Below are 15,955 nucleotides of genomic sequence, written 5' to 3'. Positions count from 1 at the left end.
GCTAAGAGTTTTCCAAAATTAATGACAGATGCTAAACCATACACCCAGGAAGCTCAGAGAATACTAGGGAGGATAAATACCAAAAAAACCACACCTAGACAAATCATATTCAAACTATGGAAAACCAAGGACAAAGAGAAAATCTTGAAGACTGGGGAAAAAACTTACCCGTAGAAGAACAAGGATAAGAATTATATCAAACTTCTCTTCATAAACCACGCAAGCAAGAAGAGAGTGAGGTAAATATTTGAAGTGTGGAAAGAAAAAACCCGCCAACCTGTAATTCTGTATCCAGCGAAATTATCTTCAAAAGTGAAGAAGAAATAAAGATGTTCTCAAACAAAAACTAAGAGAATTGGTCACCAGCGACTTGTCTTGCAAGAAATGTTAAGAGAACTTATTCAGAGAAAATGAAAATAAAATAGGTCAGATATGGGATAGATGAGGCAAGCGGAAAACCCAGGGACCTCACCATCATTCCTCCCCTTCTCTCCACCTTTCAGTCTTCTTAAGGTTGTTTTATATATAACATCCAGGGGTTTTAATTGTATTTATCAAAAGGAATAGGGGAAAGTATGTCTATACCATCTTCCTAGAAGTGAAACTCTCTTAGTGTATTTCTTACAAATCCTTTTATCTCTGTATTTATGTATTTAGAAGTGAATTTGGGGACTTCCCTGGTTGCACAGTGGTTAAGAATCCGCCTGCCAGTGCAGGGGACACTGTTTCGAGCCCTGGTCCAGGAAGATGCCACATGCCGCGGAACAACTAACAAATCAACCTGCCTTGTGTGCACCATAACTACTGAGCCTGTGCTCTAGAGCCCGAGAGCCACAACTACTGAGCCCGCATGCCACAACTACTGAAGCCCAAGTGCCTAGAGCCCGTGCTCCACAACAAGAGAAGCCACTGTAATGGGAAGCCCGTGCACCACAACGAAGAGTAGCCCCTGCTCACCACAACTAGAGAAAAGCCCGTGTGCAGCAACAAAGACCCAATGCAGCCAAAAATAAATAAATTTTTTTTTTAAAGTGAATTTGAATTGAGATACAATTTTGCATCCCCCTTTTTTCCCCTCAACATATGCTGTGAGAATTTTTCCATGTCATGAAAATGTCTTGGACAATATCGGTTTTAATAGCTATATAATACACAGATGTGTTGCAAATTTAATCAGTTACTGTTAACATTTAAGGTATTTCCAAGTTTATTGCTACTAAATATAACACTGAAATGAACAAACTTATACAGAGATCCATGTGTATCTCTCCTTATATCCTAGGATAAATTCCTAAGATACAAACTACTAAATTAAAAAATAACAATTTTTTTAATCTTCTCACATACGTTGAAAAACCTCCTTTAAGAACTTTGTGACAACTTATACCTCCCACCAGTAGTATAAAAGTACACCCATCTTTCGGCCCCCTCATCAGCACTGAGTATTAGGGTGTTTTAAATGACATGTTTTGCTAGTTTGTTAAGAAAAACAGTAATATATAATTTAATTCTTGTTTACCAGTGAGATTAAATATTTTTCACCTATTTACTGGTTATTTGCACTTCTAGCTCTGTGAGTATTCTATTGATGTCCTTTTGTCTATGTCAAGGGTTTTTATTATTATTATTATCAGCGAGAGCACTTTGTATTTAAGAATATTAGCAATTTTTATATCATGTGTGTTGGAAATGTTTTCCAATTTATTGTTATTTTTAAATTTTATGATGCTTTTAAAATTTTTATTTTTTGTTTCAAAAAATTTCAAACCCATAGAAAAATTGAAAGAATAGTGAGCATCCAAATACCCTTCACCTAGATGACCAAGTGTTAACAACCTGTGCTTTGTCTCTCTCTGTAACTAGGATGTAGTCATATTCTGTATAAGTAGGATTTGTGTACTGCTTTGTAACAACCCAGAAGAGATTGGCTCCAAGGGGGCTTCAATAACTGAGTGAAAATGTACCTTCTAATCTATACTTATCATTTAACAGAAACTTCTTTCCTTCTCACTGTTTCTCACAATTATCTGCTTTGTTCTTGCTTTTTTTTCCCCCTCAAAACACTAGCATCACAGAATATAAAATGAAGATTTCTGTGCAGTTCTGATGGTGTCAGTACAGATGGTAGTCACCCTCCTAGTGTCAATAAGCAAAGCGTGGTCATTAAGAACAGTGTGAGCAGATATCTCAAGCAATAAAATCTGTGCAAGCCAGCAATGATAAGAGGAAGAATCACACTTTGACATAGAAGAAGACTCATTGCCAAAGTAGGGATAATAATGAAACCTATTTTGAAAACAATACAAAAGCACTTTGAGCTCTTTGGAGAAAATATACCACTTTTGATAATGTCCTTATCATTGTTTTCCGAATGACTGCTAGGAAAGTCTTGCATGTGCTGCATCCATTATGATCACTTTGTATATCTATTGGGTTTTGTCTCTATTAGACAAAACTACCAGATTTTTTCTTGAGCAATACTTGGGAAAAAAGAAAACCATCCCCTGTGAAAATTAGCCTTCCTGGTTTTCAGGTAGCTATGGTGTAGGAGAGGATACTTGCAGACACTTGACTGGACTTCAGTCTGAGCCTCGCTGTTTTGTTTTGTTTTTTAATTTTTTTATTGAAGTATAGTTGATTTACAGTGTTAATTACTGCTATATAGCAAAGTGATTCAGTTATACATATATATACAGTCTTTTTTTAAAATATCCTTTTCCATTATGGTTTATCATAGGGTATTGAATATAGTTCTCTGTGCTATACAGTAGAACCTTGTTGTTTATCCATTCCATATATAAAAGGTTACATCTGCTAACCCCAACCTCCTACTCCATCCCTCCCCCAACCCCCTTCCCCTTGGCAAACACCAGTCTGTTCTCTATGTCCATGATTCTGTTTCTGTTTCATAGATATGTTCATTTGTGTCATATTTTAGATTCCACATATGAGTGACGATATATGGTGTTTGTCTTTCTCTTTCTGGCTTACTTAGTATGATAATCTCTAGGTCCATCCATCTTGCTGCAAATGGCATTATTTTGTTCTTTTTTATGGCTCAGTAGTATTCCATTGTATATATGTACCACACCTTCTTTATTCATCCATCTGTCAGTGGAAATTTAGGTTGTTTCTGTGTCTTGGCTATTGTGAATAGTGCTGCTATGAACATAGGGGTGCATGTATCTTTTTGAATTATAGTTTTGTCCAGATATACGCCCAGAAGTGAGATTGCTGCATCATGTGGTAATTCTATTTTTAGTTTTCTGAGGAACCTCCATACTTTTTTACATAGTGGCTGCACCAACAGTGTAGGAGTGTACCCTTTTATCCACATCTTCTCCAGCATTTGTTATTTGTAGAGTTTTTAATGATGGCCATTCTGACTGGTGTGATGTGGTACCTCATTGTAGTTTTGATTTGCATTTCTCTGATAATTAGCGATGTCGAGCATCTTTTCATGTGCCTATTGGCCATCTTTATGTCTTCTTTGGAGAAATGTCTGTTTAGGTCTTCTGCCCATTTTTGGATAGGGTTGTTTGTTTTTTTGTTGTTTAGTTGTATGAGCTATTTGTATATTTTGGAAATTAAGCCCCTCTTGGTCACATCATTTGCAAATATTTTCTCCCATCCTGTAGGTTGTCTTTTCATTTTGTGTATGGTTTTCTTTGCTGTGCAAAAGCTTGTAAGTTTGATTAGGTCCTATTTATTTATTTTTGTTTTTATTTCTATTGCCTTGGGAGACTGACCTAAGAGAACATTAGTATGATTTATGTCAGAGAATGTTTTGCCCATGTTCTCTTCTAGGAGTTTTATGGTGTCATGTCTTATGTTTAAGTCTTTAAGCCATTTTAAGATGAATTTTGTGTATGGTGTGAGGGTGAACTCTAACTTCATTGATTTACATGCAGCTGTCCAGCTTTCCCAGCACCACTTGCTGAAGAGACTGTCTTTTTCCCAAGAGACTGTCTTGCCTCCTTTGTTGGAGATTACTTGACTGTAGGTGTGTGGGTTTATTTCTGGACTCTCTATTCTGTTCCATTGATCCATATGTCTGTTTTTGTGCCAATGCCACACTGATATTGATTACTGTAGCTTTGCAGTATTGTCTGAAGTTTGGGAGGGTTATACCTCCTGCTTTGTTCTTTTTCTTCAGGGTTGCTTTGGCGACTCTGGGTCTTTTATGGTTCCATATGAATCTTAGGATTATTTGTTCTATTTCTGTGAAAAATATCGTGGGTAATTTGGTAGGAATCACATTAAATCTGTAGATTGCTTTGGGTAGTATGTGGGCCTCACTATTGATGACCTGTGTGACCTGGAACACTGGTGTGAGCCTCAGTTTGCACAGCTTTAAAAGGAAAGGGTAGGGCTTCCCTGGTGGTGCAGTGGTTGAGAGTCCGCCTGCCGATGCAGGGGACGCCGGTTCGTGCCCCGGTCCGGGAAGATCCCACATGCCGCAGAGCGGCTGGGCCCGTGAGTCATGGCTGCTGAGCCTGTGCGTCCGGAGCCTGTGCTCCGCAACGGGAGAGGCCACAACAGTGAGAGAGGCCTGCGTACCGAAAAAAAAAAAAAAAAAAAATCTACCTCATAGGTTTAAAAAAAGTCCTTTGTAAACTGTCAAGTGTTATGATAATGATGAAATTCATGATAATGAGGATGATGATCATTATTGTTTATCTTTTCTAAATAATCTTTAAAGGTGGATTCAGGAATAGTACTCACTTTGAGTGGACTTTCCCAATTTCCTGGGCTTCCATAATAGAATGAAGCCCCATATATCTGAAAAACATTGAATCTCAGTTACTCATAGGAACTGTGCTCTACTGTCAAAGGAGCAACAGGAATTTGTAGTCCTTATTATATGCCAGTCCTCTCAGAAGGAGTTGCTGCCATGGTTGTTTGGCCCCTGACACTCCACCAGACTCACAGTGTAAGCAGACATTGACCAGCCTACCAGCCTTATTGCCAGGTCCCACTCTTGGCTCAATCCTAGTGCAAGAGGCTTGCTCTAGCCCTTCATAGCAATGGGGTAGCGGAATTTCCAGGACTAAGCTCTTGATCACACAGAGGCAGGCCCTCTATTTGGCCAAAAGAATACTGATTCCAGGGAGTCATGCTTGTCCCAAGGATCCCAAGCACAAATGATCTGCATGAGGATTACCCAGAGTGTTTGTTACAATGCAGATTCCAGGACGCCCATCTGGGAGCCAGTGAAAGAGGACTGCAAACCAAAGTTTAAGAACCGTCACTCGAGACCTGTGGTCTCTCAAATAGGGTACCCACGTCTCAGGTGATACATAAGACAAGGCCATTCGTCGTGTGAAGAGAGTGTAAGAACTTCTATTTATCTATAATAAGAAATGCATAAAATAAAAAATAAAAATAAGAAATTACTTTGTACTACTATTTAGTACTCAGTTCGTCACTGGATCCCTCATGTGGTCATGTCACCAGTGCTTCTGGATACCTCCTGAGAGTGGAAGCTCCAAACCACAAAAGAACGAACAGGCGGGTCAGCACTGTATGTGTTTTTCCAGAGCATTAGAGTGAACTGCAGCTTATTCATGAAGTGGGTTTGTGGATTATATTATTTAGTTTTAACTAAACTAAGCCTGGAAAAATGGACAGGTGTCCTAAAAAAAAATCCTGTGAAAAGCCACACTGTATTTAAGATAATGATGACATGCATTGGGAATTCCCTGGCGATCCAGTGGTTAGGACTCTGAGGTTTCACTGCCAGAGGGCGTGGGTTCAATCCCTGGTCGGGGAACTAAGACCCCATAAGCCATGCAGCAAAAAAACAGAAACAAAACAAAACAAAATGATAACAAGCATTGGTGAAAAACAAGCAAATGGCAGAACTTACACTTTTACTTCTAGCTTTTCTTCAGCCATATTAAAATGTAAAAATGATGATCAACCAATCAAACTTATGAAGAGTCAGCCTCCCCAAGCCCCCCAAACTTAAAAATTATCCAGAAGACTAACTAAAATATGGGCTTACATCCAACCAGCATCAATGCTGAATCTCAGCTAAGTGTAGAGTATTTTTGGGATATTAGCCACAACCAGTATAAAGCTGTCATGATTAACAAGATTAAGAAAACAAAACATTATAATTAATAACCTGTTTACAAGAGAAAAGTTTTGTGCTGTTAATAAAGTAAAAGAAATTTTTTAGCTGTTCATCTTTTTTTTTTTTTTTAATTAATTAATTAATTTATTTATTTATTTTTGCTGTGTTGGGTCTTCGTTTCTGTGCGAGGGCTTTCTCTAATTGTGGCAAGCGGGGCCCACTCTTCATCGTGATGCACGGGCCTCTCACTGTCGCGGCCTCTCTTGTTGCCGAGCACAGGCTCCAGACGCGCAGGCTCAGTAGTTGTGGCTCACGGGCCCAGTTGCTCTGCGGCATGTGGGATCTTCCCAGACCAGGGCTCGAACCCGTGTCCCCTGCATCGGCAGGCAGATTCTCAACCACTGCGCCACCAGGGAAGCCCCCTTAACTGTTCATCTTTATCTCATTACTGAAACATTTCTATGTTGCTGTTAGTTGATAATTCACTCTCTATGATAATAAGTATATAATTTATAAGTAAATAAGCAAGCACATTTTATGGGTGCACACCCAAATTCTTTGACTTATAGCCTTGTGGGATCCAAGGCCAGGTCCAGTTTCTGTCCCAGCTTGAAACTTTTATGAAACTAAGTCTCCCCCTTTGGCCTCCTGATCAGTTGTGAGCAACGTGTTTCTCAGTGAGTCATTCCATCAGTCATGAAAAAACTCCTTGTTTACTTGGGTATCCTAAGGAGTTTGTCATGGAACCTCAGAAGAAAAATGCAATGAATTGGTCAGTCCTGCTCCTCCCAGGCATGTGAACCTGAAGAAATTCGGGGTTCTGCAACCTGCTTTGCATATAATCTCCCGGGAGGCCACAGCAGACTCCGAAGCAAAGTCTATTCATGACAGTCTCTGGACAACGCCCCGCCCCAAGTGCAGAGCCAGGTGTGACTATCTACCTGGGAATATGATAGTCACAGACAACCGGCCCTGAGCTCCTGGGTCTCATGTTTTCCATTTCCATCTGCTGCTTCTCCTTTTCTGCCCTGAGCCATGCCCTGTGACTCACACTTCCACTCCCAGGGCCTGCCTTGGGTCCGCTTACTTTGAAAACCCAGTTTGGACTCCTCCAGTTTTGACCATGGCTCCCCTCATTTCATCTTCAAATTGTGTGCCACTTCAGCATCCCAAATCCACAGCTATGACTGAGTTGCTCCCCCAGGCTCGTAGGGCTCCTACAAACTTGCCAGGTTCCCATCTCCCTGATAAGAGGGCCAATGATTGTATTGTTCTATTGAACAGGAAAGAAAGGATCCAAGGACCACTCCTGGGAGCCAGCTGAATGCCCCCACTAACACCTTCCTTTACTCTTCCAGACCCTAAAAGGGGCAAGGGTACACCTTGGCCAGAGAAAAGAACTGTACAAGCAAAGGTCTCTGGCCAGAATCTTTCTGTTTGGTTCTCTGCTACCTAGCTTGCTCTTTTCAGTTATCATAGCTTGCAGATCTACAGCCCAGACTCTCTGTTCTTTGTCAAGATGAGAGGACGCAGAGAAAGCTGGAGACAGGACAGGAGAACTTTCATTAGAGTTGGTGACAGACATCTCTTCTCCTGTTTACTTTCCCCACCCCCTCCATTCTGGAGCTTTCTTACTGCTGTTTGTACCTTCCATCCTTTGGCTACGCGCTCCCCACCTACTACAGATCTCCTGGCTGCCATCTGAATAGGCCTCCCACTTTGCCCTGTGTGGCTCTCTTGATTTAGAGCTGAGTCAATATAAGTTGGTAGAGTAACCTCCAATATTTTCTTCTCAATCCCTTTTCTCCTGGCTGCCATCTGAATAGGCCTCCCACTTTGCCCTGTGTGGCTCTCTTGATTTAGAGCTGAGTCAATATAAGTTGGTAGAGTAACCTCCAATATTTTCTTCTCCAAGAATCCCTTTTATGATATTCCCTACAGATTGTTTATTTCAAAAGATGATGTATATTAACCTATTTGCGGGTCATATTGTTATTCCCAAATTTAAAAATCTAAGATGTAAATGACTAAAAACGAGACAGACTAGGGAAGGTTTGCCTCTGCCAAGGGATGATGGATGCCTGTGGTACTACCTTCATGTGGGAGAAAGGGAGACAGGCAGAGTGTACACCCAAGCCTCTGCACCCCACTCCTGAGGCTTGGGTTGTGGCTGTGTCTCTAGGTTTCCATGTTTCCATGTGTGCTCTCTGAAACTTGACCTCACTCTCTGATATGATTCACTTATGCTTGGTATACATGTATGATGCAAATAGGGCCACAGGGGTTTTAAGCTGAGTACAAAACCTTAATCTATATACACTCAAATTCAGGAAGCCTGGATGTAAGAAGGTCCAAAGTAAGGAAAGGTCATTTCTCTTTTTTATTTTTATTTTTCTTAATTGGAGTATAGTTGATTTACAATGTTGTGTTAGTTTCTGCTGTACAGCACAGTGAATCAGTTATACATACATCCACTCTTTTTTAGATTCTTTTCCCATAAAGGTCATTACAGAGTATTGAGTAGATCTCCCTGTGCTATACAGCAGGTCCTTATTAGTTATCTATTTTATATATAGTAGTGTGTGGAAAGGTCATTTCTCTTTAACTCAATTCTAATTTTAATAAATCATCTCTTAGGATGTATTATATAATGAATATTTCAAGCAAGTTTTATTATTTTTGTTTTGTTTACCTTGGATACCAAAATCATCTTTACAGTAAAGCACATATGACAGGCTAAAAACTGTAAAGAAAGTCCCACATAATCTGAATAGCATAAAAATTGATTTGTTTTAAAGTATTCCTTTAGGAGTTGAATTTTGGATATGCTTTACTAAAAATAAAAATATATATATAACACCAAAACTCGGACCCTGAAACAATTGTCATGGTGTCAAGCATTAGAATGCAGTACAAGTAATGGAGAATAAATTTTATTGAAGTCCAAATTCTGCCATTAATATCTTTTTTTAAATTAATTTTTATTGGAGTATGGTTGCTTTACAATGTTGTGTTAGCCTCAGCCTCCACTGCACAACAAAATGAATCAGCCATACACATACTGATATCCCTTCCCTTTTGGACTTCCCTCCCATTTAGGTTACCACAGTGCACTAGGTGAGTTCCCTGTGGTATACAACAGTTCCCATCCGTTGTCCATTTTACACATAGTATCAATAATGTATATGTGTCAATCCCAGTCTCCCAATTCCTCCCACCCCACCCCTTTCCCCCTTGGTATCCATATATTTGTTCTCTATGTCTGTGTCTCTATTTCTGCTTTGCAACTGAGATCTTCTATACCGTTTTTCTAGATTCCACATATATGCATTATTATACGATATTTGTTTTTCTCTTTCTGACTTACTTCACTCTGTATTACACTCTCTAGGTCCATCCACGTCTCTACAAATGACCCAATTTCATTCCTTTTTATGACCGAGTAATATTCCATTGTATATATGTACCACATCTTCTTTATCCATTCGTCTGTCGATGGACATTTAGGTTGCTTCCATGTCCTGGCTATTGTAAATAGTGCTGCTATGAACATTGGGGTGCATGTGTCTTTTTGAATTATGGTTTTCTCTGGGTATATGCCCAGTAGTGGGATTGCTGTGTCATATGGTAGTTCTATTTTGCCATTATCTTCTTATGCAAAACTTCTACTGAAATTAGTAGAATGGATATGAACAAAGCCAAGGAGTTTTGTGTTTACAGTCATCTCACCTGTGTGAGAAAAGTTTTTTTTTATTCATACTTATTTTGGACCCTAAAATGGCTATTTTACTTACCATTTGGAAGCACAAGAAGAATATAAGTTATCATCAATAGGAGTTGTTAAAACATGTTGGTGTACAACATTTAAATACTTCTCGATGTGAATCTGTTACAGAAAAGTTAAAGTTTAGGCCATTAGAGTGGACTTGAGATCCTCAGCTAATTTACTCCATTTCATTAGGTTAACTCTTGGAATGGTGTAATTAAGCCAAAAGGCACAACATGCTATGTGTTTATTTCAAGGCTAAGGTATCATTAGGCAACTCAAGGCCAAATTACTTTATCCCAAAAAGCAGCATAAACAATTGAGACTCAAAGCTTAAGTGACCTGTAGCATTCTTCACAAATGAACCTACACAATAGTCAGTTTGCTACCTAGCTGGGGAAACTTGCTAGGCAGCCCTGACATTGAGTAATGTCTTCTCCTTATGGGGAATTCAGGCAAGCATCAGAGGAAAGAGTTTGGCCTCTAGGTAACAGATTATTTTAAATGGCCAACCCAAAGACTCCAGCTGGGTCCAGCCCTCTCACCATCACGTAATATAGGACAATGGCATGCTAGTCTGATGAGGCAACAAAACATACCACATCTCTCAGCCTCAGGAGCTGAGCTGGGATGCTAATAACATGGTAGAGTGAAAGTCAGAAGCAAGAGCAGAGACACTGATCATCAGAGGTCTGGAAGATGGAGATGGCCTTTCTTTGGACCCATGTGCTAACAGATCCTTGTTTTATATATGAATGTTATCCTGATCTGAAGATTGGATTCTCCCATGCTCTTATATTCGTCTAATAATGATGAAGTCCCTATCTACTTTATTTCTCTGTTCCAAAATTGGTGTATTTCTTTTCTATTTCCCTTGTTATGTACTAGGTTACAATATTACAAAAATAACTAATCTCAAAATACTTAAGCTATTACGGAAAAGTAAACTATTTTTAAGAATCCTGGTGAATCTGATCGAAACTCTCTGCAATGTATTGGTATGAATCCTTTTTTTGTCAGGCATATTGTTGGACTGAGTAGTTATTTTTAAAACTCTAAATGATTTTTATCAAACCACATTTTAGGGGTTATCACTGCATAATCATATATTATCAATGCCTCACATTCTTGTGGCACGTAAATCAATCAATCAGTTAATAATCATCCTTTTAAAAAAGGAACAGCAGGGGCTTCCCTGGTGGCTCAGTGGTTGAAAGTCTGCCTGCCGATGCAGGGGACACGGGTTCGTGCCCCGGTCTGGGAAGATCCCACATGCTGTGGAGCAGCTGAGCCCGTGAGCCATGGCCGCTGAGCCTGTGCATCCGGAGCCTGTGCTCCGCAACCGGAGAGGCCACAGCGGTGAGAGGCCCGTGTACCGCAATAAATAAATAAATAAATAAAAATAAAAATAAAAAAGGAACAGCATGGGAAAGGTGATGACCAACTGAGGCCCACCTCTGTTACAGAATTACATGGGGCCTGTGAAAAGCACAGTTCTTTTCTTCTTGAGGAATCCTTGTCTCCTTCTGGAATTTTATTTAATATCTAAAACTCTACTTACTTTTAACCCCATTTCAGTCCTTTTGATTGCTGTTTCAAGATTCTGAATGTCAAGAGTTTCGCCTTTTTCCTCAAGTGGGAATTTTGTTAATTTCTCCTTTAATTGATAAAGTTCTTCATGGACCTGGAGGTAGAAGAATATAAAATATAAAAGAATACAGGGCTTCCCTGGTGGTGCAATGGTTAAGAACCCGCCTGCCAATGCAGGCGACACGGGTTCGAGCTCTGGTCCGGGAAGATCCCACATGCTGCGGAGCAACTAAGCCCGTGCACCACAACTACTGAGCCTGCGTTCTAGAGCCCACGAGCCACAACTACTGAGCCCGCATGTCACAACTACTGAACCCTGCACGCCTAGAGCCCGCGCTCCACAACAAGAGAAGGCACAGCAGTGAGTAGCCCGTGCACTGCAACTAAGAGTAGCCCTCACTCGCCGCAACTAGAGAAAGCCCGCACACAGCAATGAAGACCCAATGCAGCCAAAAATAAATAAAATAAATAAATTTAAAAAGAAAAGAATACATACATAGTCCACCTAAAACAGTTATTTATCTTAAAGGTTTGCAATTTGCTTGAATTGCTAGAGACAATAAAGTTGATTTTAAAGATGGTGATCATTGAAAAAGACTGTCCTTATGGTTCTAAGACATGCTTCATTAGACGGCTCCAGTTACTGTCTTTCAGATTTTGGAAAACTAAGCTTTCATACAATTTTCTATTTGTCCTTCCCCCATTAGAAACAGATCCAAGATAAAACTCCAACTCAAATGGCTTCCGCTTTCTCAGTTGGTAAAGCAGTTGTGTCAGATACAATAAGAAGTTTGTGCCAAACTCTGATTTCTACTAATTGGTTGAGAGGTAAGAAGACAGAACACTTCCGGCAAAGAGAGGTTCTAGTGAAAGCAGTGCCTTTCAAAAGAGAATTGTAAATATGTGGACAGGGCCTGCTGGTTTTCCATTCTAGTTGGATCTTCCCCACTTACTGCTCTGAAGAAGCAGTTCTGTAGATGTGGCCTTAATTTTGTTTTATGTAGTCAGAAATGAAAACAATCCTTGAAGAAAAAGCAACATAATGTCATTACTTTAACATTTCCCTTCAATTTGTATTTTCCTTAGAAATGATGAACATCTCTCCAAAGTCAAGCACCCTCAGAATAAAATAGGCATTATGAAATTAGCACAAGATTCTCTGCATTCATATTAGAAACCAAACTTCCACAGATAAATACAGATGGCACCAATTATTGTACGGGCTGCTGCCACAAGAGAAACATTTTGCTATGCAAATTTATGAACCCAACACCTGTTTCAGCGATAGTCACACCAATAATAATCTGCAGATTAGTTTGCTAAAGGCATTTTGAAACAGTTACCTTTTCTCTGTTAGTATTATTGGACCTACACGTTGATCCAGCCTATGTTATCGATAACTCTCAAGTATTCCCAAGGAGTCAAGTATTCAAGAGATCAAAAGATTGGCATCTTTTCACTGATGGGCATCAAAGTCTGGCAGACACATCTGGTCATTTGTACTCAGCACAAATTATCATGTAGAGCCTTCAGGGCTCACAGATTGAAATTTGAACACACCTACTGTTTGCTGGTACACACTAAGGATGAAGATGTACTTCTTTCGACTGTTTCGTCCAAATTAGTGCTGCAAGCTGATTTATTATCTATCGTCTAAAGACATTTGGAAGTACAAAAATGCAGTTCAAGGGCAAGCCCACTTCCAGGCCCACAATTTTTGTTGTTGTTGTTGTTCGACTTTTGAATGCACTGAATTTCCTTCCTGTAGCTCTAGTATTTGTAATACTTGTAGCTTTATGTATCATTCTGTAATTACGCCTGTCAACTGCTGGAGGGAGCGAAAACCACACTGGATTATTTATCAGGGAACCGAACCAAAGGTCTGATTTCTTCATTGCTTTGTATGGACAATTATATGTCTTCATAGAGTTGTGAGATAATATGTAATAGGTCTGGTACATAGTAATAACTTGGTAAAAAGCAAATGAACATAATTCCTTGTTCTATTACTGTTCACACAATGTCCATGCACACCATCCACGTTTTCTCTAGTGTTCTTACCAAGAAAAAAAAAAAAGAATTACTCTACTTGTAGAATGAAAATGAGACAATGGGTGTGAAAATGAATGAATATAGGCTTTGGAACCAGACAGATATGAACTAGAATTCTATTTCCTCCTTTACTAAACTGAGATGGGCAAATTTACTTAGCTTTTTAGAGCCTTAGTGTTCTTACCTGTAAAATGGGGATAGATAGCTACTTTTCAGAATAGTGGCAAGAATAAAATGAGTTAAAGTATATAAAGTGCTTTGTATAAGGCCAGCCACATAGGAGGGCACTGAACCAATGTTAATTCTCTTCTCCTGAATGGTAAAACCTAGTGAAATGCCTTGCATATAACTGGCACTTAGTAAATGTTCATTGATTTGAATTGTTCTTTCTTTCTCAAGAGCTTTTTACTTTCCTGGCCAGATATTTCTTCTCCCCTCTTAGTAACCGCACATCTGTTTGTATAATTGCAACAGAGACAAGTACTGTAGGAAATGTTTCACCAGACCTGGGTAGAAAAAGAGATTAAGTTCTAAATCTCCATTCTTCAAATAGATCCAATCTACCATACTGAAATTTTACGTGTCACCCATCATCTCTGTGATCATCAAATGCATTGCTTTCCATACTTTTCCCACTTGGAGGAAGATTATTATTTTGACAGTCTGGGGACAGGGCTACTTAATAAGAAGTCCTTGAAAGATTCAATGCAGACAAAAGTTGCTCTAGAATTTAAAATAGCCAGGCAACCAGACTCCATTTTGTCAAAAGCAGCCTCATGACTCCATTTTATTCATCTCTGCTAAAGATAAGTTTGGCTGAGTCATTCTCATTGCTTCCCCATCCATTTTTATGTTATATGCTCCTGGAAAACCAGACAGAGGGTTTGATAAGCGAGACAGTGATAATATCAAGCTGTCTTGATATTATCAGCTCAAATATTTCCAAGGTTAGTGTTAACATACAACTGTTGGGTTTTTGAAATATGATTTCCAAAACTAATTAAAAAGCTAATTTGTTTGCAAGACTTGGTAATCCTGGTTGCACAAACATATGTTTAATAGTTGGGTCAAACAAGTATTTATAAACCTATAAAGACACCACATTATTATTAATAAAATATAAACACAAAGCTTCTAATACTTAATAATAAAAGAAACCATCTAGGAAACCTCCCAGAATCACAACCACACTTCTTAAAGATTGTTTCACAAATGTGCAATAACCTGTTTAAGGACCAGCACACACCAGATTTATTACTTTGGGTGAGTTACTTTACTTTTTGTATCTTATTTCTTCTTCTGTAAACTGCAGCTAAAAATAAAACCTGCCTACTACAGTAGTTGTTAGGAGATTATCTAAGCCCTCAGCACAGGGTCTGGGTCTCAATAAATACTGGCTACTATTTTAATTATAATGATTATTATTACTATAGTAAATCCTCAGTATTCTGATCAGTTGAGGAAAGAGCCAGATAAAATTGTAAAAGGTCTGAATTATACACTTGAAGGAGAAAGAAATTAAGTAGCTAACAAAATGCTGCCCAGTAGAGCTCTATGTGGGCATGGTACTCATAGTTCCTGAACCAAAAATGAAAACATGGACTTTGATATATGATCTGATTGGGACAGAATATTCACAATCAGAACTTCTTACATAGAAAATGAAAGAAGATTGCTTGAATTTTCTATGTATATGAGTACCCACAATGCTCATCTTTGATCAGTTTCCTTTCCATAACATGAAAGAATAATAGTACTTATCAGATAGACTTGTTGTAAGGGTTAAATGAGTTAAATATATATAGCACTTAGAACCATGCATGATACCTGATAACTACTATGCTCTTGTGATTTTTCTTCAAAATCATGCAACAGTTTATTTTTTACAGTATGATCTAAGGTAGTAGCTCTCGTACTTGAGGGTGCATCAGAGTTATCTGAAAGGCTTGTAAAAACAGATTGCTGGGCCCCACCCTCAGAAATTCTGACTTATTAGGTCTGGAGTGGGGTCTGAGAATTTGCATTTCTCACAAGTTCCCAGCTGTTTCTAATGATGCTGGTCCTAGGACTACACTTTGAGAATCATTGGTTTAAAGAGTTGCTTAATGTATCTCACTGAGACATAGACCTAATATACTAAATTAGGGTGAAGCAAGTGGAGATTTGAATGAAGTACCTCTGCTAACAGTAAGGAAGAGTCCACTTTACAGTAAAGACCAATTATGTAGTTTTGGGGAAATTGGGTCAATTTAGAATCAGCGGTAGTTCTAATCTAAGCCATGTGTCCTACAGAAGGGAAAACTGAGGCCCAGAGAGATGAAGGGACTAGCCCAAAGTTACCCACCCGGCAATGTCATTGCCAGGGTCAGACCTCAGTATTCTGACTCCCAACCAAGTATCCTTTTCACTGGATGTACTGCTCTTTGGTAGCCTGTTGGGAGGAAATAAATCACAGCCCCAGGTAGAAA

The 15,955-nt window shown here is 39.1% G+C and overlaps 1 protein-coding gene across 1 annotated transcript in view; it reads right to left on the bottom strand.

Annotated features, from left to right (window-relative positions):
* Window positions 1-15,955, bottom strand: part of LOC103085932 (IQ domain-containing protein H-like) — a 73,780-nt gene that overhangs the window by 55,501 nt on the left and 2,324 nt on the right. The window contains exons 2-3 of the mRNA XM_007448136.1: window positions 11,407-11,529; window positions 9,874-9,965 (exon numbers count right to left, since the gene is read on the bottom strand). Coding sequence (XP_007448198.1) covers window positions 9,874-9,965; window positions 11,407-11,529 — 215 coding nt within the window. The remainder of the gene's footprint in view (window positions 1-9,873; window positions 9,966-11,406; window positions 11,530-15,955) is intronic.

Source organism: Lipotes vexillifer, unplaced genomic scaffold, assembly GCF_000442215.2.
Source record: "Lipotes vexillifer unplaced genomic scaffold, Lipotes_vexillifer_v1.1 scaffold713, whole genome shotgun sequence".
In the NCBI taxonomy this organism is placed as follows: domain Eukaryota; kingdom Metazoa; phylum Chordata; class Mammalia; order Artiodactyla; family Lipotidae; genus Lipotes; species Lipotes vexillifer.
The sequence above is the reverse complement of the archived record's forward strand: the minus strand, read 5'-3'. Positions and strand labels throughout refer to the sequence as shown.